At 40.5% G+C, this 20,745-nt stretch overlaps 3 protein-coding genes across 4 annotated transcripts; 2 read left to right on the top strand and 1 right to left on the bottom strand.

Annotated features, from left to right (window-relative positions):
- Positions 1–5,948: 5,948 nt before the first annotated feature.
- Positions 5,949–8,756, top strand: LOC311485389 (dickkopf-related protein 2-like; the record flags this gene model as incomplete). Of its 2 annotated transcripts, XM_084540757.1 has the most annotated exons (5): positions 5,949–6,095; positions 7,159–7,315; positions 7,395–7,529; positions 7,632–8,455; positions 8,495–8,756. In XM_084540757.1, the coding sequence occupies 4 exons, from the start codon at positions 5,949–5,951 to the stop codon at positions 8,015–8,017; spliced, it is 825 nt and encodes a 274-aa protein (XP_084396883.1). In that variant the 3' UTR covers positions 8,018–8,455; positions 8,495–8,756. The 2 variants fall into 2 exon arrangements, with proteins under 2 accessions (XP_084396883.1, XP_084396882.1); XM_084540756.1 differs by having other exon boundaries at positions 7,395–8,455.
- A 4,829-nt stretch (positions 8,757–13,585) lies between these two features.
- Positions 13,586–15,142, top strand: LOC311492700 (GTPase IMAP family member GIMD1-like; the record flags this gene model as incomplete). Its single annotated transcript, XM_084551064.1, has 3 exons — positions 13,586–13,751; positions 14,302–14,564; positions 14,736–15,142. The coding sequence occupies 3 exons, from the start codon at positions 13,586–13,588 to the stop codon at positions 15,009–15,011; spliced, it is 705 nt and encodes a 234-aa protein (XP_084407190.1). The 3' UTR covers positions 15,012–15,142.
- aimp1b (aminoacyl tRNA synthetase complex interacting multifunctional protein 1b) lies at positions 15,031–19,732 on the bottom strand. The gene is made up of 7 exons (XM_084543426.1): positions 19,505–19,732; positions 17,138–17,232; positions 16,914–17,027; positions 16,649–16,789; positions 16,379–16,578; positions 16,096–16,270; positions 15,031–15,315 (listed from the first exon to the last, which is right to left on the bottom strand). The coding sequence occupies exons 1-7, from the start codon at positions 19,534–19,536 to the stop codon at positions 15,149–15,151; spliced, it is 924 nt and encodes a 307-aa protein (XP_084399552.1). The 5' UTR covers positions 19,537–19,732; the 3' UTR covers positions 15,031–15,148.
- Positions 19,733–20,745: the final 1,013 nt, after the last annotated feature.

A 20,745-nucleotide genomic window follows, 5' to 3' on the forward strand; every position in this document is an offset into this window, starting at 1 on the left:
CCAACCTGCAGCACGTCGACTTCCGCGGTGAAACCCTCAACGCGTTTGATGTCTTAAAGTTCATTAAAGTGTTCAGACTGAAATATGAACTCGTCTCAACCAGACGAGAGAGAATCTAGAAACGTTCTCAGGCGAAATTAGACGAGAAAGACAACGAGAAACGGCAGACTTTCCAACTTTAATCGCAGACGGTGAACTAACCACGGACACCAAAACATCTCACTTTCATCGCTAACATTAAACTAACCGCAGACGTTAAAGAGTTTGACTTTTAGGACAAACAGCGAACTCACCACAGATGCCACACTTAACAGCCCCGCTGATTCAAAGACTGTGAACTTACCACGGACACTAAAATGTCCCACTTATATTACAGAGTGTGAACTAAGCACAGACATAGAGACAGTTAAGAGTCCCACTTTTATCACGGACATCAAACTGACCACAGACGTTAAAGAGTCAGACAGTGAACGCCACACAGACGCTCGACTGCCTGGTACATAAAAGTCCCACTGATTTAAACACAGTGAACTCACCACAGATGCCACACTTAATAGTGCCACTAATTTGAAGACAGTGAACTAACCACGCACACGAAAATGTTCCACTTGTTGTTACAGAGTGTGAACTACCCTCAAACGCTCGCTTGTCCCGCCGTTTTAAAGACACTGAACTCAACGGAGACAGTTAAGAGTCCAGTCCCACTTTTATCACTTTTATAAATGAGTTTTAGGACAAACGGTGAACGCACCACAGGCGCTCGAATGTGCTGTACGTAAAAGTCCCACTGATGTGAAGACAGCGAACTCACCACAAACACTAACTAACTAATTTTTTTTAAAGCGGTGTTAAGGCAGTGAATTCACTGTAGACATTAAATCGTCCCACTTAAATTACAGATAGTGAACTTACCACAGACACTGAAGATCCCCTACACACACACACTTGGTTTAAAGACACTGAACTCACCACGTTTGTCACTAAAGTGCCCCACCTTAACCTCAGACAGTGAACTCATCACTCTTAACAGCCGCAGACTGAAGTTTTCCTCCGTCTGTAGAAACCAGGTCAGGGTTTTTTTTCTAAATGTTCTGCTTTGACTGATCTCATTCGGTGACAAACCTTCACGCAGCTTCAGCAGGAAACTGGCATGTGCTGCAAACAGGAAGTGAGGACGGTTTGGCGGCTTCCTCTTTACTGTAAAACGCCCTCGGCTGGGTTTCCTGGCAGACGCAGGAATTCAGCCTCGTCTGGTTTGGGTTCGTCACCTGCAGCCGACGAGTCGAAGTTCGTCTCCACGACCGTTTGTTTCAGCTGCAGCCTGAAGGAAGAAGAAGAGACAAGATGACACACGGCTACGTAACAGATGAACAACATCAGACAGGAGATAACAACGACTTCCTCTTTACTGTGAAAACAGAAGACATCTTAAAGCTCCACAAAACACAGAATGACCCAAATTATTCATAAAAGAAATAGAAAAAAATAGAAACTAGATGAACACAAAGAGACATAAAACGACCAGAATGAGACGTAAAACGACCACGAAGAGGTGAAGAAACAAAAAGAGAAGCAAACCTGACACTAAATAAACAAAAGATCAAAAACATTACAGAGAAGAGACAAAAAGTGAGTTGAAACCTTCACAAATGTCCAAAAGGAATATGAGCAACGACCAAGTAGACTTTAAATATGAGAGAGAAACACCCAGAGAGACCAAAACAAGAGGAGAACTGACAAAATAAGGCTGAAAGACAAAAACAAGATGACACACAGGAACTTAATGAACAGAATGAGACATGAGACGTAAAACAACCACAAAGAGGAGAAAACCTGACAATGAATGAACAAAAAAACACAGAAAAGAGACAAAAAATGTGAGTTGAAACCTTCAGAGATTCACAAAACCAGATGATAAACAACTAAATATGAACTGGAGGGTTTAGATAAATATGAACAACGACCAATTAGACTTTAAATCTGTGAGAAAGAGACCAAGAAAAACCAAAACAAGATGAGAGCAGACAAAATAAGGCTGAAAGACACAAGGAGGAGATGAAAGAGAGACATGGAGGAGATTAAACCAGATTAAAAACAGATTAAACCAGAAACATAATGAACAACGAGTTTAAAAACGGATGAAAAACATCAAAACGACTCCACGCGTGTTTAAAACGCACGAGGTTTTAAAGGAGTAAAAACGGAATGAATCAGAAAAAATCAGTCTGTGTCTGTGATGTAACCTGCTGATCTGATCCGGAGTCAAACCGGAAGTGACTTCAAGTCTAAAAAAACAGCGAGTCATTAAAAACTCGACACGAAAACTCTTTACGTCTGTTTACTCACGTCTTCTTCTTCTTCTTCTTCTTCTTCTCTCTCCCGTCTTCTCTTTCTTCATCGTCATGTCTCACCTCCACCTCCTCCTCCTCCTCCTCCTCTTCCTCTTCCTGATTCTCTCCGTTCACACAAACACAGAGACACGTAACAAGAGTTTCCTTCCGTCGAATCCTTCTTCTTTTTTAATGTATTCTTTCTTTTTTAACTTATTTTAATGTCTCTGTTTTAGTTTATTTGTTTATATCTATAAGTAGAAAAAATACAATTGTGATTTTTATTTTATGGGGTTTTTTATTATTTTATTTTTATTTATTTTATTTATTTTGAAAACGTGATTCCCTCTTTCTCTCTCCATGTCCCTTTAAGGACTCCGTACTTTTATTATTTATTTTATTTCATTTTATTGATTGTTTGCTATTTAGTGTTTTATTTTCCCCCAATTATTATTTTATTTTAAGTGTTTTTTAGGATACAGAGAGAGGAAAATAAAGTAAAATAAAATATGTATTTTTATTTTATGACTACGTTTAATTTATTATTGTATTTTATTTTGGTTGATTGTATGCTTTATTATTTATCTATTTTATTTTGTTCGGTTTTATTTGTATATTTGTCGTTTTTTTATTTACTTGCTTTGCTTTACTTATTTATTTTTCTTCCCCTGTGTTCTTTGTGTTCATTTAATTTAATTTTTAATTTATTGTATGCTTTATGTTTTCCAATTATCGTTTATTTTATTTCTTTTGTTTTATTTGTATGATTTTATTACATTTTATTTTATATCTTATGTTTTTTATTTAAATTTTAGATTGTTGTACTGAAGCTACCGATACTTGTTTTATTTAATTTAATTAATTTATTTAATAATTCACCAGCAGTTAATTTATCAGACTCAACATTATTTATTTTTTATTAATATTTATTTTAATATTTCCACCTTTACTTCACCTCTATATAATAGTTCTCACTTTAAAATCTATTTGAACCTTTTATCAGTTTGTTTATCAACCTTCATCTTTCATAGTTTATTCAGTTTCGTGTGATTCTTTAAAATCTAACAAATAAAATAAAACAGAAATAACAGGAAATAGAAACTGATCTCAATTTGTCCTGCAGGTGCAGTTACATGTGTTGGCCTCAGGGGGGCGCTGTTGTTCCTTCAGTCCACCTTAACACGTCAACGTGAAACTGCTTCATTCAAAGGTTAAAGGTTAAAGTGATCCATTGAAACCAAAGTAAAGTTTTATTTATATGTCAAAGACACAGATCAGTTCATTAAACTTCATTTAAATATAAAAGTAAAGCTCCAGTAGAGACGACGTTCTATTGTTTCTGACTCAAACGTTTTCTGCTAACTCATCTAATTGCTCCTCAGCTCAGATAAACCGACGCAGACGTCCGCCGCTGCCACTGTTTATTTATTAAAGATGACATTTAACGCGTGTTCTTTTAATCACCTGACGTGTTTTTCCTTCTTATCTGTGGTCGTCGTGACTCAGGTGAAACGTCGCAGGTGTGGAAAGGTTGAACATTTCTGGCAAAGGTCATCGAGATAGAACGGCACAGCACCGGTGGTTTAGACAGGAAGTAGAAGAGATTAAACCAAAACCTCAACCAACAGTAGCTCGGAGGTTAGGAAGCTAATTAGAGCTACTGTTAGCCGTGAACTGTTTCTGTAGAACTGATTTGGTGTTTGAGACGTAAAGACTTCAGTGTCTTTGTGTCCATTGTGTTTGTTTTTGGGTCACTTTTCTCTCTTTGAGTCATTTTATTTACTTTTAACTGATCTCTGTGACTTTATAACATCAAATTTTAATATTATATATTAAATCAGGGATTCATCTCGATGCTTCGGGCCCCATCTATAGTGTTGATGCTGAAGGTTTCATCTAAAGGGAGAGAAACCAAGCCGATGTCAGCTTCCAGCGATCACGTGTCTGGATCTAAAAGTTGCCCTTGAATTTATTCATTTATTTATTTCCAATCAGTTTTATTTGAATTACTTCATAATATTTTTAAAATTATTTGTAGACATCTGTTTTATCCACATCTTGACAACTGTATTCTACTTGATTTTAGTATTTCGGATTTAACAGCTCATTTTATTTATTAGAGTCTAATTATTGAGTCTAAACTTTATTTCTGTTTCTGTGCAACAGGAAATAGAAACTGGATCAAATTCACTCGGGACAAATGTTTTTGTTTGTTTTTTAAGCACAAAGAACAATAAGAGTATACGACAGTTCCTCTACAGTTATTTCTCAAAGATTTGACAATTTTAATTTAACATTTTTAAAAGAAACATGATTATAAAACAGCGTTGTGTTTTATGACCTCTCAGGTTTATCTGGCGGCCCTCTGGAGGGCCCGGACCCTCACGTTGGATCCCCTCGGACAAAGCAAAACAACCTTTTATGCAAATCCAAGTAAAAGTGTTTATCTCACGACTGAAGTCAATTTAAATGTTAATTATTTTCTCGTTTGAGGCTCTGGATGAAGAAACTTGAGCCGTCTGCATGAAAAATGAACCAGATTAAACTAATAACAACTTTTAACTTTAAAACTCTTTTATTCAGCAAATGATTTTCAGATGTTCATTAATGCAAGATATTTTTATTATTTAGCACTTTTAAGCTTCATATCTGGAGTCAGTGAGATGTTCAACAGCTTTACTTTCTTATTTCTATGTTGGGACGTCAGTGGAAACACGTCTCTGCAAAACACTGAGAATAAAACCAACCTGAGGAAGACGAGGCACGAGGAAGAGCAGAGCTTTAAGTTGCAGTAAATCGTTGCAGACACTGACTCATTTTACTTTAAATACTTTAAATCTCACTAGTTTTTACTGAAGTATCATCACATCTACAAAACATTTAGTGCAAAATAACAAACTTTATACTTTTGAACCTTTTGTTGAAACAAAAATGAGTTTTATTCATTTTCAGTCTTTAATTTAAATGATAATAAAGTTTCAAAGGAAAAAATAACAAATGCTTTAATACAAAAACTTGTCAACTTAGAGGAAGCTTTTATTCATCTACTGTCGTTTGTTGTTTCCCGGTTTAATAACTTGAGGCCGAATGTTTGACTTTAAACTAAACTTTTAAATAAATGTCAAAGTTTTTATCCAAATATTGTTTGTGTTTGTAAAAATCAGGTTTTCCACTAAAACAGAAGTTTTCTAAAGGGACTTTTGTATAAGGATGTTCAAACCAGCGCTGCACTCAGGCCCCACCCCCTCCCTCGCCCGCCTCCCTCTCTGTATCGATGGCTGCAGGTGAGGGGGTGAGAGGGGGGCGCGCGGGTATCGATCAGAGGGAAGGCGCGTGGCAAGGGGGTAGTTGTGGGCGGACCGGATCGTGTCGCGCGTCACTTTGGAGCAGCCTTTAAAGAGGATGAGGGCTCGTGCTGCTCTCACCTGTCCTCGGAGCAGCGGTCAGTCACGTTCATCTGCTCACCTGAGATTTAAAGACGCTTCACTTAAAGAACCACAGGTGAGTTCTACCGACGTCTCTTCCTCCGGTTTGTTTCTTCTCCTTCGCTGCTGCTGATGATGATGATGAAAATAAAAACGTTTTTATTTTTCAGTCATGACTCCTCCCGTGGTGCTGATGGTGACTCTCGGGCTCGCGCTCTTGGCGTGTTCCCGCGGCGTGGAGGCGCGTGTCCGGCTCAACTCCATCCGCACCGTGATTCTCAAGGAGGGTCACGCGCTGCCGGTGAACAGGAGCGCGTGGGAGCCGAGCGTGGACTTGACGGTGAGTTTATCCACGTTATCGAAAAAAAAACAAAAAAAAAAAAGTGTCGTAATAAAAGTAATAAATTCTTAGTTTTACTGTTGGAGCTGATGATCTGTTTAGAACATTGATTTAGATTTAGTAAAGTTATAGCAGTAGAAATGTTTAAAACAAATTCTACAGCAGCAGATTTACTTTTTATTCACCACAGGTCACAACAAATCTTTATAGGTAACACTGTGACGTTTAAAACTTTAGACAAAGTTTCTACAACATTTCTAACTGCAATAATATCTGAAAACTTTATTGGTAAGAACAGTGCAATCTTTTCTTTTATTCGTAGACCACTTCAAACTAATATGTCGGTGCTATTGTTACATTTCAAAACTTTTGGAACATTTTAAACTGTTCTAATATTATTTTAACTGGTGACATTAACACAATGTTACAAAACTTTATTGGTAACATTGTTACATTTAAAACTTTAAACAAAGTTGCTACAACATTTCAAACTGCAATAGTATTTGAAAACTTTAGTGTTAAGAGCAATGCAAGCTTTTCACGCGTTCAAAACTTTATTTGTAAAACTGATTGAACGGTACTGTTACATTGTTAAATTTCAAAACTTTATCTGTAAGAATTTCGGAACAGTTAAACTAATATTTTTTTGAATTGGTGGAGATTAACACAAAATTGCATCGGTAAGAGCAAAGCAAGATTTTCAAGCTTTCAAAAAAAAATTCCAAAAAATTTAGCGTGAAAATTTCAGAACATTGTTGTTATACTTTTTTAAATTGCTAATATTTAAAAACTTTCTTGGTAATATTGAAACCTCTTTCAATAATATTTGAAAACTTTAGTGTTAAGAGCAATGCAAACATTTCACGTGTTCAAAACTTTATTCGTAAAACTGTTGTTGTTACTGTTACATTGTTACATTTCAAAACTTTATCGGTAAGAATTTCGGAACAGTTAAACTAATATTTTTTTAATTGGTGGAGATTAACAGATGGAGATTGTTTTAGTAATATTGAAACCTCTTTCAGTCTCAGTTTGTGTAACGTGTGTCTCCGTGTCTCTACAGCTCTACCAGTGCATGAGTGACCTGGAGTGCAGCGAGGGCAGCTACTGCCACGCCCCCACCAAAGGCCCCGCCCACTCCCGCTGCCAGACCTGTCGCAGGAGGAAGAGGCGTTGTCACAGGGACGGGATGTGTTGCCCGGGAAACCGCTGCCGCAGCAGTAAGTGCCTGACACCTTTACATGTGACGCGTTGTGATGTTGTTCTCGTGGTTGTGACACCTCCTCCTGTCTCTTTCAGATGTCTGCGTCCCCATCGTGGACACCTTTGTGTCCCAGAGGATCCCCGACACAGACGGAGGAGCGAGTCCGCTGTCGAAGAAGAAAGGATGGAGGAAGAGGGGGAGAGTGGAGGTGAAGGCATCCTCAGGTAAAGGTGAGTTCTTCTTTTTTCCCGAGGCGCCTTTAGACACACCGCCTTCCTGTCGCACAGAAACCGTCCTTCACACGCCGTCCTCTGTGTTCTCCGTGTCTCCAGGTCAAGTCGGAGATCCCTGCATGCGCTCCTCCGACTGCTCCGACGGTCTCTGCTGTGCCCGTCACTTCTGGACCCGCATCTGTAAGCCGGTGTTGCGGGAGGGACAGGTTTGCACGCGACACCGCCGCAAAGGAAACCACGGCCTGGAGCTGTTCCAGCGCTGCCCCTGCGGAGACAAGCTCACCTGTCGGACGGTGCGAGAGCCCGGCGCCCAGCCTTCATCGCCACCATCATCACCACTGTCCTCTTCATCTTTACTGGCTGCAGCGGCAAAGTCCAAGTTTGCCGCCTCCTCCTCCTCTTCCTCCTCACTGCTGCCCTCCACATCTTCACAATCAAAGTCTCTGTCGGCAAAAACAAGACTCCATGTGTGTCAGAGAAACTAATCCAACAAACGCATGAACAGAAAAGACTGGGAGAGAGGAAGAGCTCCTTCTCTTTGCCAACGACCTGCCCCAGAGGGAAGACGAGAGGCCGACGAAGAGAGAGTGAACCCGTTTACCACCTTCCTCCGCCTCACCACTGTCCCAACACTATCTCAATGCTAATGAACTTCCTGTTAGGCTGCATTCACACGACGACTGAGCGGGATGTGAAAGTCTTTGTGGTTCAGCTCTGGTTTCCTCCCGGGCGTCTAGACGAGCAGAAACCGCTTTGAAAACCAGTTTGACTCTGTTCAACAGGAAAATCTGTTACTTTTGAAAAAGAAACCAGGAAGTTTTGTGTTAGCTTGTGAGAACATTTCAAACACAACTTCATTGGGAACATTGTTAGGAACTAAGAATGTTAAATACTTAAAATATTGGTCTAGTGTTGAAGTTTCAGTTTCACAGTAATAACAATAACAAACCTATTTAGCATAGCTTTAGCATAGCTGCCAAATACCAGCTAACGTTAGCTTATCGTAGAGCCTAATTTGCATAGAAACAAAGGGGGGTTGTGGATATAACGTTCCACTGAAACCACACAACAAAACAACAACTACAACTTCCAGCTGCAATTTATTCAAATAACAACAAAGTCAATAGAATCTCGGCTTAAAGTCACATTCACTTCCTCAGGTTGTCGTCTGGTTCGCACTGCCGCTGTTGAGGCGAGAGTTATTTTTCTATAAGTCTGTATATTTTAGATAAATGTTGGTGTAATTATTATTTGTCTGTTTGTTGTGTTCAGAAGGAGTCTCTGATGTAAAACAGTCACCAAGCAGTTTGTCATTAAAAGGACTTTATTGCCAACTTCTCATCTATCTGGGTTTTATTATTATTTATTATTTATTCCTCTGGGCCGAAGGTAAATAAGCGACCCGTTAGCTGCTATCGTTGTTAGCTAGCACAATGAGTAGCATCTTTACCAGTAGATGTGGTGCAGTAGGTTGTGTGCCAACTTAAATAAAGTCAAAGCTGCAGCGTTTAAAGCTCTGGATCGGCTCCGACCACATGTGTCTTCGATGTTTTTCTTGTTTTTTTGTTTTTCCAGTAGCTGCTGATAAGTTAATGAAGACGAGGGAAGAACCGTCCCCACGGGGAAACGATTCCTGATCTGAAGATTAAAGCTCGTGATTCCTCTCATCATCATCGTCTCGTAACGAAAACCAGACCCAAGAGAGGAACGGAGGGATAATCTGTGGCCGACGTTAGAGTTTCAGAGGACTCAGCTTCGTTTGTGTGAATTCATTAGAGCAAAACTCTTTTATATATAAATATAAATGTACAGAAATCAGTTCAGTCAGTTCAGTCTTTGAGTCATTAGATCGGTATGAAGGTTGAAGAAGTAGATTTAAGCTAAAACATTCCTTGATGTTGATGAACCAGTTTCTCTGAGAGTCTACCTACCACGGTGCTTCATAAACAAAGTCTGCGTTCTTGCCAATCATTGAGTTGTAAAAGTAAGAGAAGTCTTGTTTCTAGTATCTGCTGTGACCTCCTTGTAACTAAATGTTTCCTCAGAACAGAACCTCTTCACTTCAGAAATGTTGGTTTCTCAGTTCATTCCCTGATGTTGATGAACCAGTTTCTCTGAGAGCCTACCTACCACGGTGCCCTGCCTGGTGCTCATAGACAAAGTCGTGGACAAACCACATCAGCTTTCACCAGCCGATGGTCGCTAAGAGATGTTCTTGATTCTTGACGGTGTCCACGCAGAGTAAAACGGAGACGACTAAGCTTGAACTTGCCGGAGAATTCGTAAACACGTATTTAGGTGTTTCATAAAAACAACTAGAACAAAAGTTATTCTCTCCTGAATATGGAGGTTTTATGAGCTAAGAGACATTCTTGTTTGATCCAAGAGATTCTTGACTGAAACAAATAAATCAGATCTTAACATGTGAGAGTCTTTCCATCTTGTTCCAAAATCTGGATCATGTCTCCAAGTCAACAACCAGCTGTGTATGGTTCTGATCCAGTGGTAGGTAGAGATCCATTAGAGACAGCAGCTGGTACAATATTCTACTGACCACATGATGGCGCTGCTTATTTACAAACACACAAACTGAAATCAGATCTCAAGTGCGGGCTGGGGACGCATGTGGAGACACATTTATATTAAGACCAGGTGGATGGACAGGTGATTAACGGTGGACGGCTGAAATTGTAGTAAACAGTTCATACAAAATTTTAGGAAGCGGATGTAGAAATGATATGATGCTCTTCTTCTATGGTTTTCTGTCCATTTGCCGACAGTTGCACGTGTCGCTCTTTCTTTTTGCCACATTTCTTATACTTCATTTCACTCGGCCAGGTGAGCAACACCTTTGTTTGAGCTTTTTATTCCTCGTGAAATCAGCTTCACGTAAACTCTGCACACACAGACAGAGAAACTTTGAAAGTATGCCCTGATGTGTTTGATTTGTTTTCCTACTTTCCTAGAATCGATTTTGATCTTTTGGAGTCTCTGACATCCAACCAGGAGAGAATGTGTGTTCCTCTCTTTGTGGTTTTGTAGCTGTTGGGCACAACTGTCCCTACTTTGGTTACGGCTGCAGTCAAGATAACACGCCGAGTCTTTTCCTTGTGTGTTACAGACGTGTTCCCCGGCTTCCTTGTTCATGCCTGTTCAGTGAAGGTCAACATCTCTATCATCATCACGTCTCCGTCCTCGTTTCCTTCATGTCACCGTTGTGCTTCGGTTTAGCACGTATTACTATCTCTGTGAGGACCAGCGTTGGGTTGAAGACATTATACTGAGGACAGTTGGAACTTTTCTCAAAGTTACGGTGTCAAAAATAATGAAAAGCCATTTATTAACGCACAGGTTAATATGCTGTTTCAGGGGTGTAAAACTCATTTTAGTCCAGGGGCCACATTTAGCCCAATTTGATCTCAAAGGGGCCGGACCAGTAACACAACAGCGTATTAACTTATAAATAGAGACAACTCTAAATGTTTCCCTTTGTTTTGGTGCAAAGAAGAACATTATGAAAGTGTTTACATTTAATGAACAGCACTATTACAAAACATGTGATCAACAACCAGACATTTTTTAAGAAAAATAAATTTCTGTTTAGTTCTACGTCTCAGAGTCGTGTTATGTCCACACCTCTTACTAAAACTTTGTGAACCGTAGAAATAGTCGTTACTTTTATTAGAGAAATTGCGTTAATGTCTTCAATGTAATTTTAGCACTTTGCAAATTCATCCCGCGGCCCAGATTCGACCCTGTGGCGGGCCGTTTTTGGCCCAAGGGCCTTATGTTTGACACCTGTGAACTATTGTGTTACTGGTGAGATCAAATTGTGCTGTATGTGGCTCCTGGACTAAACTTTAAAGGGTTTACAAGCTGATATTTCTTCTCCATGCAGCACCTGGACGTCCGGTTTAGACCAGACCAAAGTTATTTTTTATGCCTTTATTTGATAGTAGCAGTGGTGAGAGACAGGAAGTGATGAGAAGGGCACAGGAAACCATCTTTATTGGTATTTATGTACATGACCATCAACATTAAGGGCTTTAAAGCTCAAAGAACAAGTCACTGAACATTTCTGTGATTTTAAGAAATTTATCCAGTTTATCCTGATGTAAGACATTTCAACGAGGAACAACATCTCATCTTTATTTTTCGCCGGCGTATTCAGGTAAATGTCTGTTATTATCAGATTCACTCTTTTAAAAGCTCATTTAGGTGGTTTTGTTGTGTTTAAGAATATGAAGAGTTATATAAGTATATGTTTTTATTTATTTTTTTACACTGCATCCTACTGCTTAAACGTTTTTGCTTCCTTTAAAAGTCTTTTCTGCATAAAAATGAGTCAAAAACATTTTCACCCAAGTCCCGAAAGTAGACAAAGAGAACCCCAATCAAACTCATGAAACAGAAATATTATACTTGTGTATTTGTTAATTCAGGAAAGTGAGCCAATATTACATATCAGTGAGTTGTAAAAGAAAATGAACCCTTCCCGGTTTACGGTGAACTGCTGATCAGTGGTCTACAGCAGCTTGGAGGAATTTTAGCACATTCCTCAGAACAGAACCACTTCATTTCTGAGATGTTGGTGGGTTTCCTCACATCAACTGCTTGCTTCAGGTCCTTCCACAACATTTCTATTGGATTAAGATCAGGACTTTGACTTGGCCGTTCCTAAACATTCATCTTGTTCTTCTTCAACCATTCTTTTGTAGAACCACTTGTGTTCTTGGTTCTCGTTGTCTTGCTGCATGACCCAGTTTCTCTTCACATTCAGCTCATGGACAGATGTCCTGACATTTTCTTTTAGAGTTCACTGGTAGAATTCAGAATTCATTGGTCCATCAATGATGACAAGCCGTCCTGGTCCAGATGCAGCAGAACAGGCCAGGCAACAGAACAACAGTTTCTTTGATGCTTGAGAGTGTGGATGATGACAGATAAAAATGAACCAGATGAGGAACTAGTTTTTGTGTATCATCAGTCAACTCGTAAGAAAGCAGAACCTGGTCATGTAAATGAGTGTTTATTGATGATGAATCTCATCTAGTTCCTCTGCTGCAGAAACAGAACAAGGAGCCACGACTTCCAGAAGCTGACGGAGCCTCTAAACGTCTTTAGTTTGCGTAGAATCAAATCAACCTCTGTCCATCCACGCCGCACCACGTACCATTGAAATGTTTGTAGGTAACAGAAAAACAACCGATGCATTTGAGGGTTAAAGTTTGAGGGCCCGAGGATCTCATTAGCAGTCCTCACAGGTATGGAAAAACAAATGCAGAGTGTGCAGCCTGTAATAAAAGATCTTATCGGGACAAAGTGAGAGCAGATGACGACGCTTCTCTCTGCTTCGGCCTCGAGACAGATTTGACTTCATTTACACAGAGAACAGCTTCACATGTTTAAACGAACACATGCTATTGATCCCGGTTTGGACCGAGAGTAAACTCATGAAACATGAACATTTACAGGTGAGTGTTGGACGTCGGTGTAACAGGGAAGTGCAGGGATGTTTTATGACCTCATAAAGCTGCAGAGTGACGGACGATGGGTTATAATTTAACCAGTGACCACTCCTATATGCACACATACAGCTTCACATATCAGTCAGTCTCTGCCAGTCAGCTAAAGGTAAGACTCGAGCTTATTAATCTTTTTTTAGCAGCAGTTTGAACAACAGTAAACCTCGTATAATGTTTTAGAAACCCTATAAAGTCTTATTTAGACTGGAGTGACTCGTAAAGATAGAAAGTTATTGCAGGTTGTGTTTGTGTTTCTCTAGATAAACCTTTATCCAGTTTAATAGTAGTTTCAATTGGTTGTAACAGACGATCAACAAAGAATATGTCAGTATTATTATTATTATTATTATTTAAAATTTTAAGAAATAAAATAGTTTTATTTTGTTTTTTTAGGTTTTCAGGTAAAATAATAAGCTTCATAAATAGAATTAAAACAATAAAAAATATTACATAATTAATGGTGATCTGTGCCAGAATTGCTGTTAAACGTTTAAAACGTATTTTATAAATTTTATTAATTATTTTTAGATGGATCCCCGCGCCGAACTCAGTTACCACGGAAACAGCCTCCTCGGAATCCTCGGTGCCTGGGGGAGTCACCAGGGCGACGACAAGCGGAATGTTCTGGCTTTGAATGTGCTGTTGCTAGGCGACAGGCAGAGTGGGAGGAGCTCTGTGGGGAACGCTCTGATTGGTCAGTCCCACTTTGCAGGACATTTTGTTTTTATTTGGTTATCATTCTTTGTTTCAACTGCTCTTCATTCCTGTTTGATTTGTTTCTGTGGCGCTTTGACCGAAACACCAAGACGCCATGTTGTTCCATGTGTCCAAGATGGAGGAAGCTATCAGTTAGCTTGTTTACCGTGTGTCAACATCCAGTTTTATTGGATCATTATAAACCAGTGGACACCTGGTCGACTCTCAGTTAAAGCCAAGAGGCAGTTTCAAGTCTTTTGAGTCAAACATGTCAACTTATTCTCTTCTTAGCTAACAAGCTAACAAGCAGTTAGCATGCTAGCCATCTCAATGAGCTTGTGGTATTCACAAAATCATAACAGGACATTTTTGGAGAGGTCAGAGTTCATGTGATTTGTTTGTGATGTGTTTGATGGCGTTTTAATTTTATATATATATATATGCATATATGACTTCTGACTAGCAATTCTACTGCTAGCATTTTAGCTACATTAGCTATCAGCTACAGTGCTACTACTAAATCGTCTTTTAATCCACGTACCTGACAGGTGGACAGGAATTCCAAACGGGCCCCTGCCTTTCTGATGTCTCCATGACGAAGGAGTGTCGCGTCCTCAGCCGAACTTTTCCGAGATACTTCAGGCGGCAGGGGGCGGAGTCAGATCTGGTGTTGAGGGTTGTTGACACGCCCCCTCAGATACCCAATCCACAAAGCCTCCACAAGCTCTGCCCCGAGGGCGTTCACGTCCTCGCCATCGTCGTGAGAGCCGACCTACCGCACAAAGACACGCACCTGCTGCACTGTGCTAAGGTGAGCTCAAACACACTTTATGGATGTTTTGAATTGATCTGCATTGTGTCTCTGTGATGGTGTTACGTCTCTTTGTGGTGGTTTTACACCTCTTTGTGGTTGTGTTGTGTCTCTTTGTGGTTGTCCTGTCTTTCTGTATTGAGCACACTGAATTTCCATGTTTGCTTTTAGAGTCTCCTCGGTCCAGAATGGCGCCATCATGCCTTACTCGTCCTCACGCACGCCGACCAGCTGGAAAAGGCGGGGCTTAATCCGTCCGTCTACCTCACCCAGGCCCCCGAATGGCTGAGAGCTCTGGCTGAGGAGGTGGCGGGGGGAGTTTGGTTCTTGGACAACAGCAGTGACTGGCCGTCAATCAGAGGACGCCCGCTGAGAGACCAAGTGCTTCACCTGTCGGCCAGAAACCATCACAGAGCTCTGAACATCGGGACGGAGGTCTCACTCTGAGACAGATTCATTTAACACAACAGAGACGAAAACATCAGAGGAAACAGACGACGGTGGTTTTCAGAGAGTTTTAATCAACATTGGTGTGACTGATGGGAAGGCTTTTCAAAATAAAAGCACACGGCATGATTTCACGTCTATCTGATGGAGCAGTTGGTGAGGGACGGGGCCCGACACAGGCCCTTCCCCTTCACCTCAAACCCACAGCGTTTGTAGTTGGCCACGCCCTTGCTGTCCACCTGGAGGTCGGGCTGCACCAGCTCCCAGATCCTCTCCTTGGACTGGAGCTCCCTGTCCGGCTCACCTGGACACAGAGACAATCACTAGATGGGACAAAAAAAGCTTTGTCTACTTGACAGACGTGGTAATGACTGCTCTTGTTTGTTTCTCTGGCGGCCACCGACCAGATCTGACTAGCGTGGTTAAAGTGTCTTGTGGCTTCAAGACACAAACAGTTGTGGTGTCTCCTTGTGGTTGTCTGTCTTTGTGATGGTTTTGCATCTGCTATTGGTTGTTTTGTGTCTCTATGTTGTGAAATATCCCTACTGCTATTGCTAACACGTTGCTAGCTAGACCACATGGTCAGATGCCTGAGCCGCTAAAAGCCCCAGATTCACTTCACATCACTGGTTTCATCAAATGTGTCACAAATATAAACAGTTAAAGCCTCTGTGTTGTTGTTAAGCTCTGTGTCAAGGTTTGTGTTGAATTAATTTGTTGTAAAATTTATTTTTCTCATATTGTTTCAGTTCTTCTTGAGTTTCAAATAATTATCTCTGAAAAGATATTGTGTTAGACATTAAATCCGTCTGTAATGTGTTTATTATTGGTAGTCAAATCTCAGTCTGATTGGTAAGCTAAGCTAACAAGGAGTCACATCTGAGAATCTGCTTTTGATGATTAAACAGTTGTTAAATTTCTCCATGGGTTCATTTGTTGATTATCATGGCGGCCATTTTGAAATTTGAAACGCGCTATCAGCTGTTAGCTTCGTTGTTTTGATCGGTCTTTGGACATTTTTATTAAAGGATCTTCTTTCTGTTGAAACCATTCGTGCTGGGAATTGAACCGTAACCATGGTTACCGGGGTAGTTCAGGAAGGTGATTCGGTCTCCGGGGGCGGAGCCCGTGGGCGGGACCAACAGCTCCAGCGGGCTGTCGTCGGGGGCGGAGCAACACATGAGGCGGGCTTGGGAGACCACGCCCCTCAGTTTACAGGCCTTGACGTTGCATAGCAACACAGCGAGAGATCCCTGGAGCTGCACAGAGTTTTATGAGATAATAAATAATGATAAGATAAGATCATAAACTTTAACACTTGAATATTTAGAAAGAAAGGACATTTTCAGAATAAAGCCATAGGCTACCTGCTCCAGGTGTGTCTCCCCTCCCAGCTTGCTGACCACCGTCCTCGGGGCGTTTTCTCCCACGTCCACTTCCTGGACCGTCATGGCGTCGGCCAGCGGGTGGCGCCGGACGCTGAGGATCCGTCCGACTCTCAGGTCCAGTCGTGACACGTCGACCCGAGACTCCGCCCCGAGAGAGAGAGAGTCCGAAGAGGGACGAGCTGAGAGAGAGAGAGAGAAGGACGTCAGTGTTTTTTAATTTACCTGTTTTTATTAATTTTTCCTTCTCACCTTTCCTCTCTCCTCTTTTCCTCCTGCTGTGTCTCTCTCTGCGCTCCTGTGACGAAGAGGAGGGAGGATCTGCAGGGGAGGGAGGTTGATTGACAGGTGTGGCTGGGGCGGAGCTAAGACTCTGAGGAGGCGGGGCCTTGGCTGAAAGACAAATGGATGCATCGTCAGCAAATAAACACAGAAAATCTGAACTTTTGATTGAATTAAACTTTAAACTACAGCAGTGGCAGTGTGTTTTCAGTGATGTCATCATAAAGCGTCCTACTGCTGCGTCTCCTCTGTTTGTCCTGCAGTTGTCCTCTCAGCTGCTCGATGTCCTTCTTCAGTTTGGCGTTTTCCACCAGCAGCTTCTTCTGCTCTCTGACCGACGTCTGCAGGACTGAAACACACATACACGTCTCATCCACCAGGGGGCGCTCTACCTGCTCTTTGTAAAGACAAATATTTAATCTCAGCTAAAAGAAATGCTGGGACCAGTCAGACGCTTACGAGCTTTCTCTCTTGTCAGAAGGGCGTGAGTTTTAAAATACTCCATGATCTGTTCGCCGTCCTCCGGGTCCAGCTTCAGGATGGCGGCTTCAAGGCTGAGAGACGAAAACACAAACACGTCAAACACGTCAATGTTCATGAAGGAATGATGGAATGAAAACTTTACCCAAATTCACATAAACCTTTACTCAAAGAAAAACTATTCTGAAGACATTAAATGGACGGTAGCCTACCAAGATAAACTAAATCCTTGGAGCGTTGATAGCTCTTCCTAGCCTCGCAGCTAACAGTAGCCACTCCTTGCTTCCTAGCTTCCCAGCTAATAGTTGCACTTCCTAGCTTTGCAGCTAATAGTAGATCATTCTAGCTTCTTAGCCTTCCAGCTAATAGTAGATTCTCATAGCTTCCTAGCTTCCCAGCTAATAGTTGGACTTCCTAGCTTTGCAGCTAATAGTAGATCATTCTAGCTTCTTAGCCTTCCAGCTAATAGTAGATTCTTGTAGCTTCCTAGCTTCCCAGCTAATAGTTGCACTTCCTAGCTTCCCAGCTAATAGTAGATTCTCGTAGCTTCCTAGCCTCCCAGTTAATAGTAGCTCCTCCTAGCCTGCTAGCTTCCCAGCTAATACTCTTCCTAGCTTCTTAGCCTCCCAGCTAATAGTAGATCCTCGTAGCTTCTTAGCCTCCCAGCTAACAGTAGCCCTTCCTGTTTCCTTATTACAATGACAAACCCAGACTGTGTGGCTAAATCATTATTCAAATCAGACAGGAAGTGATGATCAAACGTTTATATGGATGTTATCTCAGAGAGAATAATGTTGTTGCCAGAGGCTGCACACAGTCACATATACAAAATGTCAGAGTTAATTAAAGGGGACATTGTTTTTGTCTTAATTTATCAAAACGGAAACAAAACGCTTCAAAGCACGACGCGGAGGAATAAAACAAATAAAATGTAAAGTGTCTAAGACATAATATTTTCAGAATAAAGGTTTAATACAGTTGCAGAGGCAGAGACATGGGAGCATAGAAAGAGCCGTCAGTAAAGTTTAGACAGACATTATCTGAAGGAAAGCGCAGACTCATCGTCTATTTGAATAATGATAAAGTTGTGACGCAGCCGTCAGCTGCCGCTCAACATTTACATGAACAAACACTTATCTCCACTTTGATAAAAGGAAAAATCCCTTTTAACCGTTATACTGACACCAGTCACGTACCTTGGTCCAGGTACGGTGGTCCAGGTGAGCTCACCTTAGGTTTAATGATGTGACTGAACTGTTTCCACAACAACACGATGATCTAGATCCACTGAGGTGTAGATCAACAGGTCAACATGATTCAGGAGAGGACAGCTCTGAACGACGGGTGGTAGCTCTTCCTAGCTTCCTAGCCTCCCAGCTAACAGTAGCTCTTCCTAGCCTCCTAGCCCCCTTGCTAATTGCAGCTCTCTATTGCTTCTTAGCGTCTCAGCTAATAGTTGCTCTTCCTAGCTTCCTAGCCTCTGATCCTATTGTAGCTCTTCCTAGCTTCCTAGCCTCCCAGCTGGTTGTTGCTCTTCCTAGCCTCCGATCCGATAATAGCTCTTCCTAGCTTCCTAGCCTCCCCACTAATAGTAGCCTCCAAGCTAACAGTAGCTCCCCCTAGCTTTCAGACACAGTTGACCTTCATCGTAGCTAGCTTAAATCTGAAAACATGGCTTAAAGAATTGTTCTGGTTTATTTCCTGCTGGCTGTACTTCTTCTAATCCAGATCATTGCTAACTTTCCATTCTCCACTCTCTGTTTTAGAGACTCAGGGAAGCTGATGAATGCTAAGCTCTTTAATAACAACAAGTAAGGAGTCATTTTAGGTGCAGGAAGATAAACATAACCTCACATCAAACCAAACTTGTGTGGGTCAATCTGAGGACCGGCCCAGAGGTCCCCACGTTCCAGGTGAGTGAACACATGAATGTCCTCACGTTGTTAGACACACACAGCAGCTGCTACGCTACTGAAACGCAGAGCGACAGCTGCAGTCCAGCCTGCTGCTATAAATAACACCAACACATGAAAACACAAAGCTTTTACTCTCACGGCTCAACAGCAAATTTATAAAATCGAAAGAAAACGAGAGAATAAAGTAAAAGTCCTGACAGGAACTCAGAATAAAATTATTAAAATGTAATTTTTCTGTGACTAAATAAACTTTAAACATAAAATATTAATTTTACAGTTAAAATTTAACTTTAAACTTGAAAGGATCTTAAAAAACAGACGGATTTAACCGTTAAAAGCCGTCCGCAGTGAGTCTGGCTCCATTTAAATACATTTTTATAATAGTTTATAACTAAATAAACAACACTGATAAATAAATTATGACGTGTACCTTGGGGGAAACAGGCCGGCGGTGTTGTCCATGTTGGAGGAAGTTTGTCGGTCAGAGACTGAAGGCTCAAGAAGAAGGTCCTCGGTTCAGAGACGCCGTCAGCTGTCTGCGTCCATCTCCAGCCAGAGGTCAGAGGTCAGACACCTCCCCTTTAAATCAGAGGGACTCCAAAACAAACAGAAAATAAGAGACGGATATTTACTACATTAGATAGATTTTATTAGAGATGATGTTCTCATGTTAGCATTTAGCAGCTCTTCAAGTATCGGATGATATATATCAGCAAAAAAAAAAAAAAACTTTTATGTTGTTACTGATATTTACAAAAAGTTGTTGATCAAACATGTTACAGCAGCTATTTGTGGTCATTTACAAATTTAATTAAACTGATTATTTAACAGACTGTCTACAAATATGCATTTGTTTATTCCATATTAGTATAATATTTATTGTTCATATGTTTGTTTGTTTTTTTTTGGTAATTATGATTCACTTTGAGTCATTTGGGAAATGACTGCCAAAAGGAATCTTTACTAATTTTGAAAAATGTATGTTAATATCATTTAAAGTTACTGATATCTCAATATTAATATTTACTTTGTTGAAGCAACCTACAGTTACTTCATCTGCATTATGTCAGGTTTTTAATTCATTTTTTGCCATTTTCTTATTCTGATTTAATTAAACTTGTAACTTAGTAATGATGATTCACTTTCAGGCTTTTGGCAGCCTTTTCCAAAATGGCCACCTTCAAGCATTTTTTACTTTTTTTGCAGAGGAATCTTTACTAATTCTGAAAAGGTTACATTAAGAACATAATTTATGTTCAATATTAATATTTACTTTGTTGAAACAACCTATAATTACTTCATACTCATATTTCATGACACAATCTGCATTACGCCAGTTTTAATTTAATTTTTGGCAATTTTATCTATTCCATATTAGTGGAATTAAATGAGTATCAACCTGGAGAATATTTACTGGAGAATATTTACTTACCAACTCAGAGACACAGACGTTCATCTTTGTCGGATCTTGTTTGCGAAAAAGAAAATGGTCTAAAATCAAAAGAACTAAAACAAACTGTGGTCAATAAATTGTCATTTATTTATCTTTTATTTCATATGTCAGACGAGACAGGGTTGAGATGTTCGAACTGTAGATGTTCAGCTCCCTCTGAGGGATCAGACCGGTACGACAACCATCAACAGTCATCAGTTCAATAATCTGTATTTAAT

Source organism: Chelon labrosus (assembly GCF_963514085.1).
Source record: "Chelon labrosus genome assembly, chromosome: 1".
Taxonomy (NCBI): Eukaryota; Metazoa; Chordata; class Actinopteri; order Mugiliformes; family Mugilidae; genus Chelon; species Chelon labrosus.

Bases quoted from the DNA above. Each gene is read 5' to 3' on its own strand.
- aimp1b (XM_084543426.1), bottom strand. From the start codon at position 19,536: ATGGACAACACCGCCGGCCTGTTTCCCCCAAG. The intron at 17,028-17,137 runs GTAAGCGTCTGA...TGTGTGTTTCAG, and splicing joins TCTGACAAGAGAGAAAGCTC to TCCTGCAGACGTCGGTCAGA. The intron at 16,579-16,648 runs GTGAGAAGGAAA...TCTCTCTCTCAG, and splicing joins GAAAAGAGGAGAGAGGAAAG to CTCGTCCCTCTTCGGACTCT.